Genomic DNA, 12,452 nt, shown 5'->3' on the forward strand with positions numbered 1-12,452 from the left:
AGATAGATTTATGCTAGAGCAGCAGCAGAAGAAAAGGACAGATCTCACTAGACTAGCGTGCAGGGTAATTAACGTCTTCGTAAACACTACAGAATTAAATTAAAATGATTCCTTCTCTTCTTGATCCTTTCACTCCATTTTCCTTAAATGTTCTTCCTTTCAGATATTTGATCTGTTCTTCTATTTACCTCATGTTATGTTTGTCTTCTCTCTTTCTCCCCTCCCTTTTCTGCGTTCCCATGGTTACCTGAAGGTCTGTTGGTTTATTTTCGTTTTGGTCTTCTCTCCAGCAATAAGCCTGGTCTCACCTTGTTACACAACTCTGTTCGCTCTCTCTCCTGTTCTTGTCGTGCCATTGACAGCGTGGCTGTCATTCAATCTGAGGCCCAAGGCTAGTGTTTCACTCTCTCTGTCCTGTTGTGCTCGATTAGGGAGTTGCCTCCGTCGTTGATGTGACAATCTGCAGGGAAGTTCTCTTTTCACCGCAATATCGGCATTATAGGCTTAGGTGCAATATCCACGGCATATTGCATCTGTAGAACAAAGTTTTTATTTGTTTTGGTGTGAATTGAATCTACAGGCAGACTTGATGTTCTTGTATTTGCTATCAACTACAGCTTGGTACTAATTCACCTATACCTGCAGGGCCCAGCCTGACATTTTCAATACATTCAGTCACACCAGTCAACACCATATCTAATCCACATTAATACTGTAATTAATCATGCGGCCAACCATTTACACACACACGGGCGCGTGTCCGTGATGTACACCTGGTGCTCATAACTTCTGCCTCAAGCAGACAATTGAAAGAGGCAGGTTGTCATGGGAACTGCAAACAGGTATTGACGCTGCGGTTGCTTAAAAGGTGAGGAGGATATGATAGGTAACGGGATAGAGGGGTAGCGTTCACTTTTTTTTTTTTTTGGTCTGTGTCTCTGTCCCGCTGGCTGTTTTTTTGTGTCTCTGTCCCGCTGGCTGTGTCTCTGTCCCGCTGGCTGTGTCTCTGTCCCGCTTGCTGTGTCTCTGTCCCGCTGGTCTCTGTCCCGTCTCTGTCCCGCTGGCTGTGTCTCTGTCCCGCTGGCTGTGTCTCTGTCCCGCTGGCTGTCTCCCGTCCTCTGTCCCGCTGGCTGTGTCTCTGTCCCGCTGGCTGTGTCTCTGTCCCGCTGGCTGTGTCTCTGTCCCGCTGGCTGTGTCTCTGTCCCGCTGGCTGTGTCTCTGTCCCTGGCTGTGCTGTCCCGTCTGTGTCTCTGTCCCGCTGGCTGTGTCTCTGTCCCGCTGGCTGTGTCTCTGTCCCGCTGGCTGTGTCTCAGTAAAGATGTCAGCACATAAGCTGGCCTTGCAGAGGTATAGAATGTGTTCAATAGTGGTGTAGCTGCAAGCTAGCTGCATACCCACCTTTCTCAACAGCTAACCCAGGGGCTGCAAATTAGCCAACATAGCCTGGAGCTTATTCATTTCTTCTTCCTCCTCCCATCTAATTTCTTCCTCTCTCGGTCTTTCTTTTTATCTTCCAGCTATAGATCTACTGTATGGCGGGATATACTGCTTTGTGTGCCAAGACTACATATATGACAAAGACATGGAACAGATTGCCAAAGAGGAACAAAGGAAAGCGTGGAAGTTGCAAGGTAGGTTCTTTCCCCTATTTAATCCCTCAGTAGGGCCCTCTGGCTTGCACCATAGCACACTGACACCTCAGCTGTAGGTACATCTTTAGGGATCCACAGTGTAGTACATTGATGCACCTCTTGTTGTACACGCACTATGTAAAATACCTGTATTCACTAATAGAGATTCCACTGCCTTGGGCCACGTATGTTTCCATCTTTCTTATTCACTTCCTCTAAGGCTTATGGAATTGTATTGGGGACACTTGCGTCCCACATGGCCAAAAGCCAGGGGAAATGCAGCGCGGCAAATTCAAATAAATTGATATAAAAATCTAACTTTCATTAAATCACACATGTAAGATACTAAATTAAAGCTACACTCGTGAATCCATCCAACATGTCAGATTTTAAAAAGGCCTTTCGGCGAAAGCATAAGAAGCTATTATCTGATGATAGCATATTTCATTATTATTTTTTTTCCTGTCATTTGTATGTCAGGTGTAGGGGAGAAGTATTCGACGTGGGAGCCCACAAAGCGAGAGCTGGAACTGCTGCGGCACAATCCAAAGCGCCGGAAAATAACAACAAACTGCACCATCGGTGAGGGCACCTCCAGCGCTGCAGAGGCTGGCTATAGCAAGAGTTGTCTTGCGCCTGATCCCTTTATCTTAGCTCCTTACCCTGGTCCCTTTAATCCTAGCTCCTTACCCTGGTCCCTTTAATCCTAGCTCCTTACCCAGGTCCCTTTTATCCTAGCTCCTTACCCTGGTCCCCTTTATCCTAGCTCCTTACCCTGGTCCCCTTTATCCTAGCTCCTTACCCTGGTCCCTTTAATCCTAGCTCCTTACCCTGGTCCCTTTAATCCTAGCTCCTTACCCTGGTCCCTTTTATCCTAGCTCCTTACCCTGGTCCCTTTAATCCTAGCTCCTTACCCAGGTCCCTTTTATCCTAGCTCCTTACCCAGGTCCCTTTTATCCTAGCTCCTTACCCTGGTCCCTTTTATCCTAGCTCCTTACCCTAGTCCCTTTTTATCCTAGCTCCTTACCCTGGTCCCTTTAATTATGGGCTCCTTACCCTGGTCCCTTTAATCCTAGCGCCTTACCCTGGTCCCTTTTTATCCTAGCTCCTTACCCTGGTCCCTTTTTAATCCTAGCTCCTTAACCTGGTCCCTTTTTAATCCTAGCTCCTTAACCTGGTCCCTTTTTAATCCTAGCTCCTTAACCTGGTCCCTTTTTAATCCTAGCTCCTTACCCTGGTCCCTTTTTAATCCTAGCTCCTTACCCTGGTCCCTTTTTAATCCTAGCTCCTTACCCTGGTCCCTTTTTAATCCTAGCTCCTTACCCTGGTCCCTTTTTAATCCTAGCTCCTTACCCTGGTCCCTTTTTAATCCTAGCTCCTTACCCTGGTCCCTTTTTAATCCTAGCTCCTTACCCTGGTCCCTTTTTAATCCTAGCTCCTTACCCTGGTCCCTTTTTAATCCTAGCTCCTTACCCTGGTCCCTTTTTAATCCTAGCTCCTTACCCTGGTCCCTTTTTAATCCTAGCTCCTTACCCTGGTCCCTTTTTAATCCTAGCTCCTTACCCTGGTCCCTTTTTAATCCTAGCTCCTTACCCTGGTCCCTTTTTAATCCTAGCTCCTTACCCTGGTCCCTTTTTAATCCTAGCTCCTTACCCTGGTCCCTTTTTAATCCTAGCTCCTTACCCTGGTCCCTTTTTAATCCTAGCTCCTTACCCTGGTCCCTTTTTAATCCTAGCTCCTTACCCTGGTCCCTTTTTAATCCTAGCTCCTTACCCTGGTCCCTTTTTAATCCTAGCTCCTTACCCTGGTCCCTTTTTAATCCTAGCTCCTTACCCTGGTCCCTTTTTAATCCTAGCTCCTTACCCTGGTCCCTTTTTAATCCTAGCTCCTTACCCTGGTCCCTTTTTAATCCTAGCTCCTTACCCTGGTCCCTTTTTAATCCTAGCTCCTTACCCTGGTCCCTTTTTAATCCTAGCTCCTTACCCTGGTCCCTTTTTAATCCTAGCTCCTTACCCTGGTCCCTTTTTAATCCTAGCTCCTTACCCTGGTCCCTTTTTAATCCTGGCTCCTTACCCTGGTCCCTTTTTAATCCTAGCTCCTTAACCTGGTCCCTTTTAATCCTAGCTCCTTAACCTGGTCCCTTTTAATCCTAGCTCCTTAACCTGGTCCCTTTTAATCCTAGCTCCTTAACCTGGTCCCTTTTTAATCCTAGCTCCTTACCCTGGTCCCTTTTTAATCCTAGCTCCTTACCCTGGTCCCTTTTTAATCCTAGCTCCTTACCCTGGTCCCTTTTAATCCTAGCTCCTTACCCTGGTCCCTTTTTAATCCTAGCTCCTTACCCTGGTCCCTTTTTAATCCTAGCTCCTTACCCTGGTCCTTTTTAATCCTAGCTCCTTACCCTGGTCCCTTTTTAATCCTAGCTCCTTACCCTGGTCCCTTTTTAATCCTAGCTCCTTACCCTGGTCCCTTTTTAATCCTAGCTCCTTACCCTGGTCCCTTTTTAATCCTAGCTCCTTACCCTGGTCCCTTTAATCCTAGCTCCTTACTCTGGTCCCTTTAATCCTAGCTCCTTACCCTGGTCTCTTTTTAATCCTAGCTCCTTACCCTGGTCCCTTTAATCCTAGCTCCTTACCCTGGTCCCTTTAATCCTAGCTCATAGCTCCTTACCCTGGTCCCTTTTTAATCCTAGCTCCTTACTCTGGTCCCTTTTTAATCCTAGCTCCTTACCCTGGTCTCTTTTTAATCCTAGCTCCTTACCCTGGTCCCTTTTTAATCCTAGCTCCTTACCCTGGTCCTTTTTAATCCTAGCTCCTTCCCTGGTCCCTTTAATCCTAGCTCATAGCTCCTTACCCAGGTCCCTTTTATCCTAGCTCCTTACCCTGTTCCCTTTAATCCTAGCTCCTTACCCAGGTCCTTTATCCTAGCTCCTTACCCAGGTCCCTTTTATCCTAGCTCCTTACCCAGGTCCCTTTAATCCTAGCTCATAGCTCCTTACCCAGGTCCCTTTAATCCTAGCTCATAGCTCCTTACCCTGGTCCCTTTAATTATGGGCTCCTTACCCAGGTCCCTTTTATCCTAGCTCCTTACCCTGTTCCCTTTTATCCTAGCTCCTTACCCAGGTCCCTTTAATCCTAGCTCATAGCTCCTTACCCTGGTCCCTTTAATTATGGGCTCCTTACCATGGTCCCTTGTATCCTAGCTCCTTACCCAGGTCCCTTTTATCCTAGCTCCTTACCCTGGTCCCTTTAATTATGGGCTCCTTACCCAGGTCCCTTTAATCCTAGCTCCTTACCCTGGTCCCTTTAATCCTAGCTCCTTACCCAGGTCCCTTTAATCCTAGCTCCTTACCCAGGTCCCTTTAATCCTAGCTCATAGCTCCTTACCCTGGTCCCTTTTATCCTAGCTCCTTACCCTGTTCCCTTTTATCCTAGCTCCTTACCCTGTTCCCTTTTATCCTAGCTCCTTACCCTGTTCCCTTTAATCCTAGCTCCTTACCCTGGTCCCTTTTTAATCCTAGCTCCTTACCCTGGTCCTTTTTAATCCTAGCTCCTTACCCTGGTCCCTTTAATCCTAGCTCCTTACCCAGGTCCCTTTTATCCTAGCTCCTTACCCTGGTCCCTTTTATCCTAGCTCCTTACCCAGGTCCCTTTAATCCTAGCTCATAGCTCCTTACCCAGGTCCCTTTAATCCTAGCTCATAGCTCCTTACCCTGGTCCCTTTAATTATGGGCTCCTTACCCAGGTCCCTTTTTATCCTAGCTCCTTACCCTGTTCCCTTTTATCCTAGCTCCTTACCCTGTTCCCTTTAATCCTAGCTCCTTACCCTGGTCCCTTTAATTATGGGCTCCTTACCATGGTCCCTTGTATCCTAGCTCCTTACCCAGGTCCCTTTTATCCTAGCTCCTTACCCTGGTCCCTTTAATTATGGGCTCCTTACCCTGGTCCCTTTAATCCTAGCTCCTTACCCAGGTCCCTTTAATCCTAGCTCCTACCCAGGTCCCTTTTATCCTAGCTCCTTACCCAGGTCCCTTTTATCCTAGCTCCTTACCCTGGTCCCTTTTATCCTAGCTCCTTACCCTGGTCCCTTTTATCCTAGCTCCTTACCCTGGTCCCTTTAATCCTAGCTCCTTACCCAGGTCCCTTTAATCCTAGCTCCTTACCCAGGTCCCTTTAATCCCTAGCTCATAGCTCCTTAACCTGGTCCCTTTAATTATGGGCTCCTTACCCTGGTCCCTTTTAATCCTAGCTCCTTACCCAGGTCCCTTTTATCCTAGCTCCTTACCCTGGTCCCTTTTATCCTAGCTCCTTACCCAGGTCCCTTTAATCCTAGCTCATAGCTCCTTACCCAGGTCCCTTTAATCCTAGCTCATAGCTCCTTACCCTGGACCCTTTTATCCTAGCTCCTTACCCTGGTCCCTTTTTATCCTAGCTCCTTACCCTGGTCCCTTTTATCCTAGCTCCTTACCCAGGTCCCTTTAATCCTAGCTCATAGCTCCTTACCCAGGTCCCTTTAATCCTAGCTCATAGCTCCTTACCCTGGTCCCTTTAATTATGGGCTCCTTACCCAGGTCCCTTTTTATCCTAGCTCCTTACCCTGTTCCCTTTTATCCTAGCTCCTTACCCTGTTCCCTTTAATCCTAGCTCCTTACCCTGGTCCCTTTAATTATGGGCTCCTTACCATGGTCCCTTGTATCCTAGCTCCTTACCCAGGTCCCTTTTATCCTAGCTCCTTACCCTGTTCCCTTTTATCCTAGCTCCTTACCCTGTTCCCTTTAATCCTAGCTCCTTACCCTGGTCCCTTTAATTATGGGCTCCTTACCATGGTCCCTTGTATCCTAGCTCCATACCCAGGTCCCTTTAATCCTAGCTCCTTACCCTGGTCCCTTACCCAGGTCCCTTTTATCCTAGCTCCTTACCCTGGTCCCTTTTATCCTAGCTCCTTACCCTGGTCCCTTTAATCCTAGCTCCTTACCCAGGTCCCTTTAATCCTAGCTCATAGCTCCTTACCCAGGTCCCTTTTAATCCTAGCTCATAGCTCCTTACCCTGGTCCCTTTTAATTATGGGCTCCTTACCCTGGTCCCTTTAATCCTAGCTCCTTACCCAGGTCCCTTTTATCCTAGCTCCTTACCCTGTTCCCTTTAATCCTAGCTCCTTACCCTGGTCCCTTTAATTATGGGCTCCTTACCATGGTCCCTTTTATCCTAGCGCCATACCCTGGTCCCTTGTATCCTAGCTCCTTACCCAGGTCCCTTTTATCCTAGCTCCTTACCCTGGTCCCTTTTAATTATGGGCTCCTTACCCTGGTCCCTTTAATCCTAGCTCCTTACCCAGGTCCCTTTAATCCTAGCTCCTTACCCAGGTCCCTTTAATCCTAGCTCCTTACCCTGGTCCCTTTTAATCCTAGCTCCTTACCCTGGTCCCTTTAATCCTAGCTCCTTACCCTGGTCCCTTTAATCCTAGCTCCTTACCCTGGTCCCTTTTAATCCTAGCTCCTTACCCTGGTCCCTTTTAATCCTAGCTCCTTACTCTGGTCGCTTTTATCCTAGCTCCTTACCCTGGTTTCTTTAATCCTAGCTCCTTACCCTGGTTTCTTTAATCCTAGCTCCTTACCCTAGTCCCTTTTAATCCTAGCTCCTTACCCTGGTCCCTTTTAATCCTAGCTCCTTACTCTGGTTTCTTTAATCCTAGCTCCTTACCCAGGTCCCTTTAATTATGGGCTCCTTACCCTGGTCCCTTTTTAATCCTAGCTCCTTACCCTGGTCCCTTTTATCCTAGCTCCTTACCCTGTTCCCTTTTAATCCTAGCTCCTTACCCTGGTCCCTTTAATTATGGGCTCCTTACCCTGGTCCCTTTAATCCTAGCGCCTTACCCTGGTCCCTTTTTCCTAGCGCCTTAACCTGGTCCCTTTTTAACCTGGTCCCTTTTTAATCTAGCTCCTTTTTAACCTGGTCCTTAACCTTCCCTTTTAATCCTAGCTCCTTAACCTGCTCCTTAACCTGGTCCCTTTTTTTAATCCTAGCTCCTCAACCTGGTCCCTTTTAATCCTAGCTCCTCAACCTGGTCCCTTTTTAATCCTAGCTCCTCAACCTGGTCCTTTTTAATCCTAGCTCCTCAACCTGGTCCTTTTTAATCCTAGCTCCTCAACCTGGTCCCTTTTAATCCTAGCTCCTCAACCTGGTCCCTTTTAATCCTAGCTCCTCAAACCTGGTCCCTTTTAATCCTAGCTCCTCAACCTGGTCCCTTTTAATCCTAGCTCCTCAACCTGGTCCCTTTTTAATCCTAGCTCCTCAACCTGGTCCCTTTTAATCCTAGCTCCTCAACCTGGTCCCTTTTAATCCTAGCTCCTCAACCTGGTCCCTTTTAATCCTAGCTCCTCAACCTGGGCTTTCCCCTTTCTGTGTTTCCAAATCTGAAGAAACCCAATTATGGGATAAGCAATATGGCAGAAGGAAGTTCTAAGGCTTGGTGGAGTCATTGCCATATTCAACACACCAGACCTGCAAACACATAAGGGCTAGAGGAAGGAGGCCGGGACTAACACAAACCTGGTCTGCATCTCTCTTTCTGGGTGTAGTTCATTCCCTATGAGGTTCAGTGTGATGACAGCAGCTGCAGTGCAGACTGGGTGTCTGGAACACATGGGTGGATATAACTCCGTCTCTCCTGAATCTCATTGCAGGGACTCCAGTTGGGTGTGTCTGAAAAGGTGTGCGCAAGTGCGAAATATACACAGTTGTGTTAGGTACTAAGTACCGGACAACAAGGAAAATCTCAAACCAAGTTTATTCACCCAATGGGTCAGACAGCTGAACAGGCAAAGGCATGTTCCCGCCAGTACAAGTGTGTGTATATATATATACCCCACTTTAGGTGAAGTCTCCTCCTTTTCTCAAAGTTAAGTGACGTGGGTAATAAATGGTCCCTTCTTCCTTAATGTGACCTGACCTGACCTCTGCCCCCATTCCTCACCAATCCACAGCTCTCCACCCTTATCAGTGACCACAACCATGTGATTGCCCTTTCCCTTACTCTGTAACATTCCAAGCCTCTATCCATATCCAACCTTAATTGACCCTACCATATACATTCCTCCTACAGATAACCATTCACTTCTAGTGTAGCAAGTAGTTCCAGTTACAACCCAACAACTGAAACCAGACTGTGGCCCTTCTCCTTTCCAGAGGATACCTGATGTCTAACAACGTGAGCGTTCCGTATTCTCCTCTGTCCCTCAGTACCATGAACAAGGAGATTTCATATTTCAAGTTCAGAACCCATCAATATTATGTTATCGATCTGGGATTTCTGAAGTGCTGTCCATTGGGGAAATAAAACCTTCCTCTCCTCCCTTTCTCACCCCTCATGCACACAGCGAGGGAGCAGATCTGCTCAGACTGAGATGGAGAATCAATGGTGTTAGACGGCGTCGCTGCAGGCTACTGCTCGCTGTCCCTCTCCTCTCGCTCTATGCTAAACGTAATGAGGTTGGATGAGATGAAGAAAGACCAAGTCTAAATGTGTTTTTGTCAAGCTGCCTATGTGTGTGTGGCCGAGTCCAAGTACATTGAACCTGAATGAAGCCTATGCGACACAGAGAATGGTGCATGATGGGGAATGTGTTCATGTCCAGAAGGCAGAAGCCTCCTCGCTCTCTTGACAGGTGCTCGCAACTGGATCTGCTTGTCTTCTCCTCAATCCCGCTCTCGTTCCGTCCCTCCTCGTCCCTGTTTTCTCTGTTAACTAAACTAAGGGTTGTAACGTGAGCAGGTGGTCATGAACAAGGGCTTTGGAGCAGGTCCAGGCTTCAGAGCATGGCATTTAGCCTCCGCCTGTGTGTGTCTGTGCAAGAGGGAGACAAATATTCAGTAGTATGTTATTATCGATCAGCTGTTAATGAAGTGCGGTACAGTGGGGGGAAATGACCTTCGTTTCTCATCCCTCTCTTTCTCACCCCTCCTCCACACAGCGAGGGAGCCGCTCAGAGATGGAGAATGAATGGTGTTAAACGGCATCGCTGCAGGCTACTGCTAGCCGCTAACCACTCGCGTTCCCTCTGCGCCCTCGCGCTCTCTCTCTCTCTCTGCCTCTCTCTTTCTCGGTCTCACTCTCTCGTGAGAAATATCAAATGTGATCATTTCTTTTGTCAAGATGCGCTCTTGCCCCCTTAGGAAAGACACAGAGAAGGGTGCTCTGTGGGGGGGGTTTAGTGTCCGGAAAGGAGCGACCTCCTCACTCTTGTCTCTCCCTCTCCATCCCTCCTCCTTTTTCCTCCATCTCTATTTTTCTTGTAAGTAAACTTCTAGAGGGAGCAGTTGGTCAGGGCCAACGTGTGTTGCGTGTGTGTCTCACCTGTCAGGGACGCCCATCTCTCTGGGTCTCTTACCCTGTTGTCCTGACAGTTTGGGGCTGCTGCTGTCACTCCAACCTTCCTCTAGGGACCACTGTGGCCATCTGTGATAGTGTGGCCTCCACGGGTCCTTGATTACTGTGGTACTTTTGGCACTGGAAACTATATTCAAGATGCGTTTTCTCTCTCTCTGTCGTCTGTCTGTTTCTGTCTGTCTGTTTCTTTCTGTCTGGCTGTCTGTTTCTGTCTGGCTGTCTGTTTCTGTCTGGCTCTCTCGCGCTCTCCCTCTGGCTCTCTCGCGCTCTCCCTCTGGCTCTCTCGCGCTCTCCCTCTGGCTCTCTCTCGCGCTCTCCCTCTGGCTCTCTCGCGCTCTCCCTCTGGCTCTCTCGCGCTCTCCCTCTGGCTCTCTCGCTCTCCCTCTGGCTCTCTCGCGCTCTCCCTCTGGCTCTCTGGCTCTCCCTCTGGCTCTCTCGCTCTCCCTCTGGCTCTCTCGCGCTCTCCCTCTGGCTCTCTCGCTCTCCCTCTGGCTCTCTCGCTCTCCCTCTGGCTCTCTCGCGCTCTCCCTCTGGCTCTCTCGCGCTCTCCCTCTGGCTCTCTCGCGCTCTCCCTCTGGCTCTCTCGCGCTCTCCCTCTGGCTCTCTCGCGCTCTCCCTCTGGCTCTCTCGCGCTCTCCCTCTGGCTCTCTCGCGCTCTGGCTCTGTCTCTCTCGCTGTCTGTCTCTCTGCCTCCCTCAGGTCTTCGAGGTCTGATCAACCTGGGAAACACGTGTTTTATGAACTGCATCGTCCAGGCCCTCACCCACACCCCCCTGCTGCGGGACTTCTTCCTGTCCGACAGACACAAGTGTGAGATGCAGTCCAACTCCTGTCTGGTGTGTGAGATGTCACAGCTCTTTCAGGAGGTATGGGCTTAAAAATATATTTCTCTTTCAGTCTCACACGCCTCCTTTCTTCCACCTCATTCTCTCTCAGCCTACCTCTACAGCTGTCTAACCTCTTTCATCCGTCTCAGCCCAACTATCTTCACTCTTCTCTCCTTCTAAAACTATTATTGTGGACGTACTTAGAATGTAGTATGGTTTAAGTGCTTGTTTCATCCCGTCCTTTCTCCAACCTTCTTTCTCTCTCTCATCCCTCTTATTTCCCCTTGCCTCACCTTTTACTTTCTTTCCCTCTTCATCCTCCTCTCTCCTTGTCCCATTTGTATCTGTCCCTCTTTTCCACATCCTCTGCCTCTCCTCCTAATGTTTCCCTTTTCTTCCCTCTCTCTCTTTCTCTTCTTCTCTCTCTCTCTCAGTTCTACTCGGGCCACCGCTCGCCCCACATTCCCTTCCGGCTGCTGCACCTGGTGTGGACTCACGCGCGCCACCTTGCAGGCTACGAGCAGCAGGATGCCCACGAGTTCCTCATCGCTGCCCTGGATGTGCTGCACCGCCACTGCAAAGGTCTGCATCATAGCACACACACTACATTATAAGCCTTAGAACTACCTTGTGCATATGGGAAGTATTCAGGCCCCTTGACCTTTTCCACATTTTGTTACGTTTACAGCCTTATTGTTACATTTTATAGCATGTTATTTTTCTCATCAATCTACACACAGTACCCCATAATGCCAAAGCCAAAACAGGTTTTTAGACATTTTTGCAAATTTATTAGAAATAAAAAAAACTCACATTTTACATAAGTATGCAGACTCTTTACTCAGTACTTTGTTGAAGCACCTTTGGTAGCGATTACAGCCTCGAGTCTTCTTGGATATGACGCTACAAGCTTGGCACTCCTGTATTTGGGGAGTTTCTCCCATTCTTCTCTGCAGATCCTCTCAAGCTCTGTCAGGTTGGATGGGGAGCGTCACTGCACAGCTATTTTCAGGTGTCTTCAGAGATGTTTGATTGGGTTCAAGTCCGGGCTCTGGCTGGGCCACTCAAGGACATTCAGAGACTTGTCCCGACGCCACTCCTGCGTCGCCTTGGCTGTGTGCTTAGGGTTGTTGTCCTGTTGGAAGGTGAACCTTTGTTTATGTGTAACTCTGTGTTGTTGTTTTTTGTCGCACTGCATTTGCTTTATCTTGGCCAGGTTGCAGTTGTAAATTAGAACTTGTTCTCAACTGGCCTACCTGGTTAAATAAAGGTGAAATAAAAAAAATTAAAAAACCTTCACCCCACTCTGTTGTCCTGAGTGCTCTGGAGCAGGTTTTCATCAAGAATCCCTCTGTACTTTGCTCCATTCATCTTTCCCTCGATCCTGACTGGTCTCCCAGTCCTTGCCTCTGAAAAAACATCCCCACTGCATGATGCTACTACCACCATGCTTCACCGTAGGGATGGTGCCAGGTTTCCTCCAGACGTGATTGTTGGCATTCAGGCCAACGAGTTCAATCTTGGTTTCATCAGACCAGAGAATCTTGTTTCTCATGGTCAGAGTCCTTTAGGTGCCTTTTGGCAAACTCCAAGCGGGCTGCCTTGTGCCTTT

General features: G+C 48.3%; 1 protein-coding gene and 1 long non-coding RNA gene across 9 annotated transcripts in view; both read left to right on the forward strand.

Moving 5' to 3' along the window:
* usp22 (ubiquitin specific peptidase 22) overlaps positions 1-12,452 on the forward strand; it is a 40,769-nt gene that overhangs the window by 18,126 nt on the left and 10,191 nt on the right. For both annotated transcript variants that reach the window (XM_024386578.2, XM_024386580.2), the window contains 4 exons: positions 1,518-1,631; positions 2,112-2,213; positions 10,713-10,879; positions 11,275-11,422. In XM_024386578.2, coding sequence (XP_024242346.1) covers positions 1,518-1,631; positions 2,112-2,213; positions 10,713-10,879; positions 11,275-11,422 — 531 coding nt within the window. The remainder of the gene's footprint in view (positions 1-1,517; positions 1,632-2,111; positions 2,214-10,712; positions 10,880-11,274; positions 11,423-12,452) is intronic.
* LOC121840681 lies at positions 2,224-7,067 on the forward strand. 7 transcript variants are annotated; one of them, XR_006079805.1, is made up of 5 exons: positions 4,170-4,541; positions 4,695-4,750; positions 4,843-5,710; positions 5,889-6,340; positions 6,523-7,067. It is a non-coding gene; the product is annotated as an uncharacterized LOC121840681 (long non-coding RNA). The 7 variants fall into 7 exon arrangements; XR_006079809.1 differs by having other exon boundaries at positions 4,900-5,710; XR_006079807.1 differs by lacking the exons at positions 4,170-4,541; positions 4,695-4,750 and adding an exon at positions 2,224-2,353 and having other exon boundaries at positions 4,900-5,710.

Source organism: Oncorhynchus tshawytscha, linkage group LG24, assembly GCF_018296145.1.
Source record: "Oncorhynchus tshawytscha isolate Ot180627B linkage group LG24, Otsh_v2.0, whole genome shotgun sequence".
Taxonomy (NCBI): Eukaryota; Metazoa; Chordata; class Actinopteri; order Salmoniformes; family Salmonidae; genus Oncorhynchus; species Oncorhynchus tshawytscha.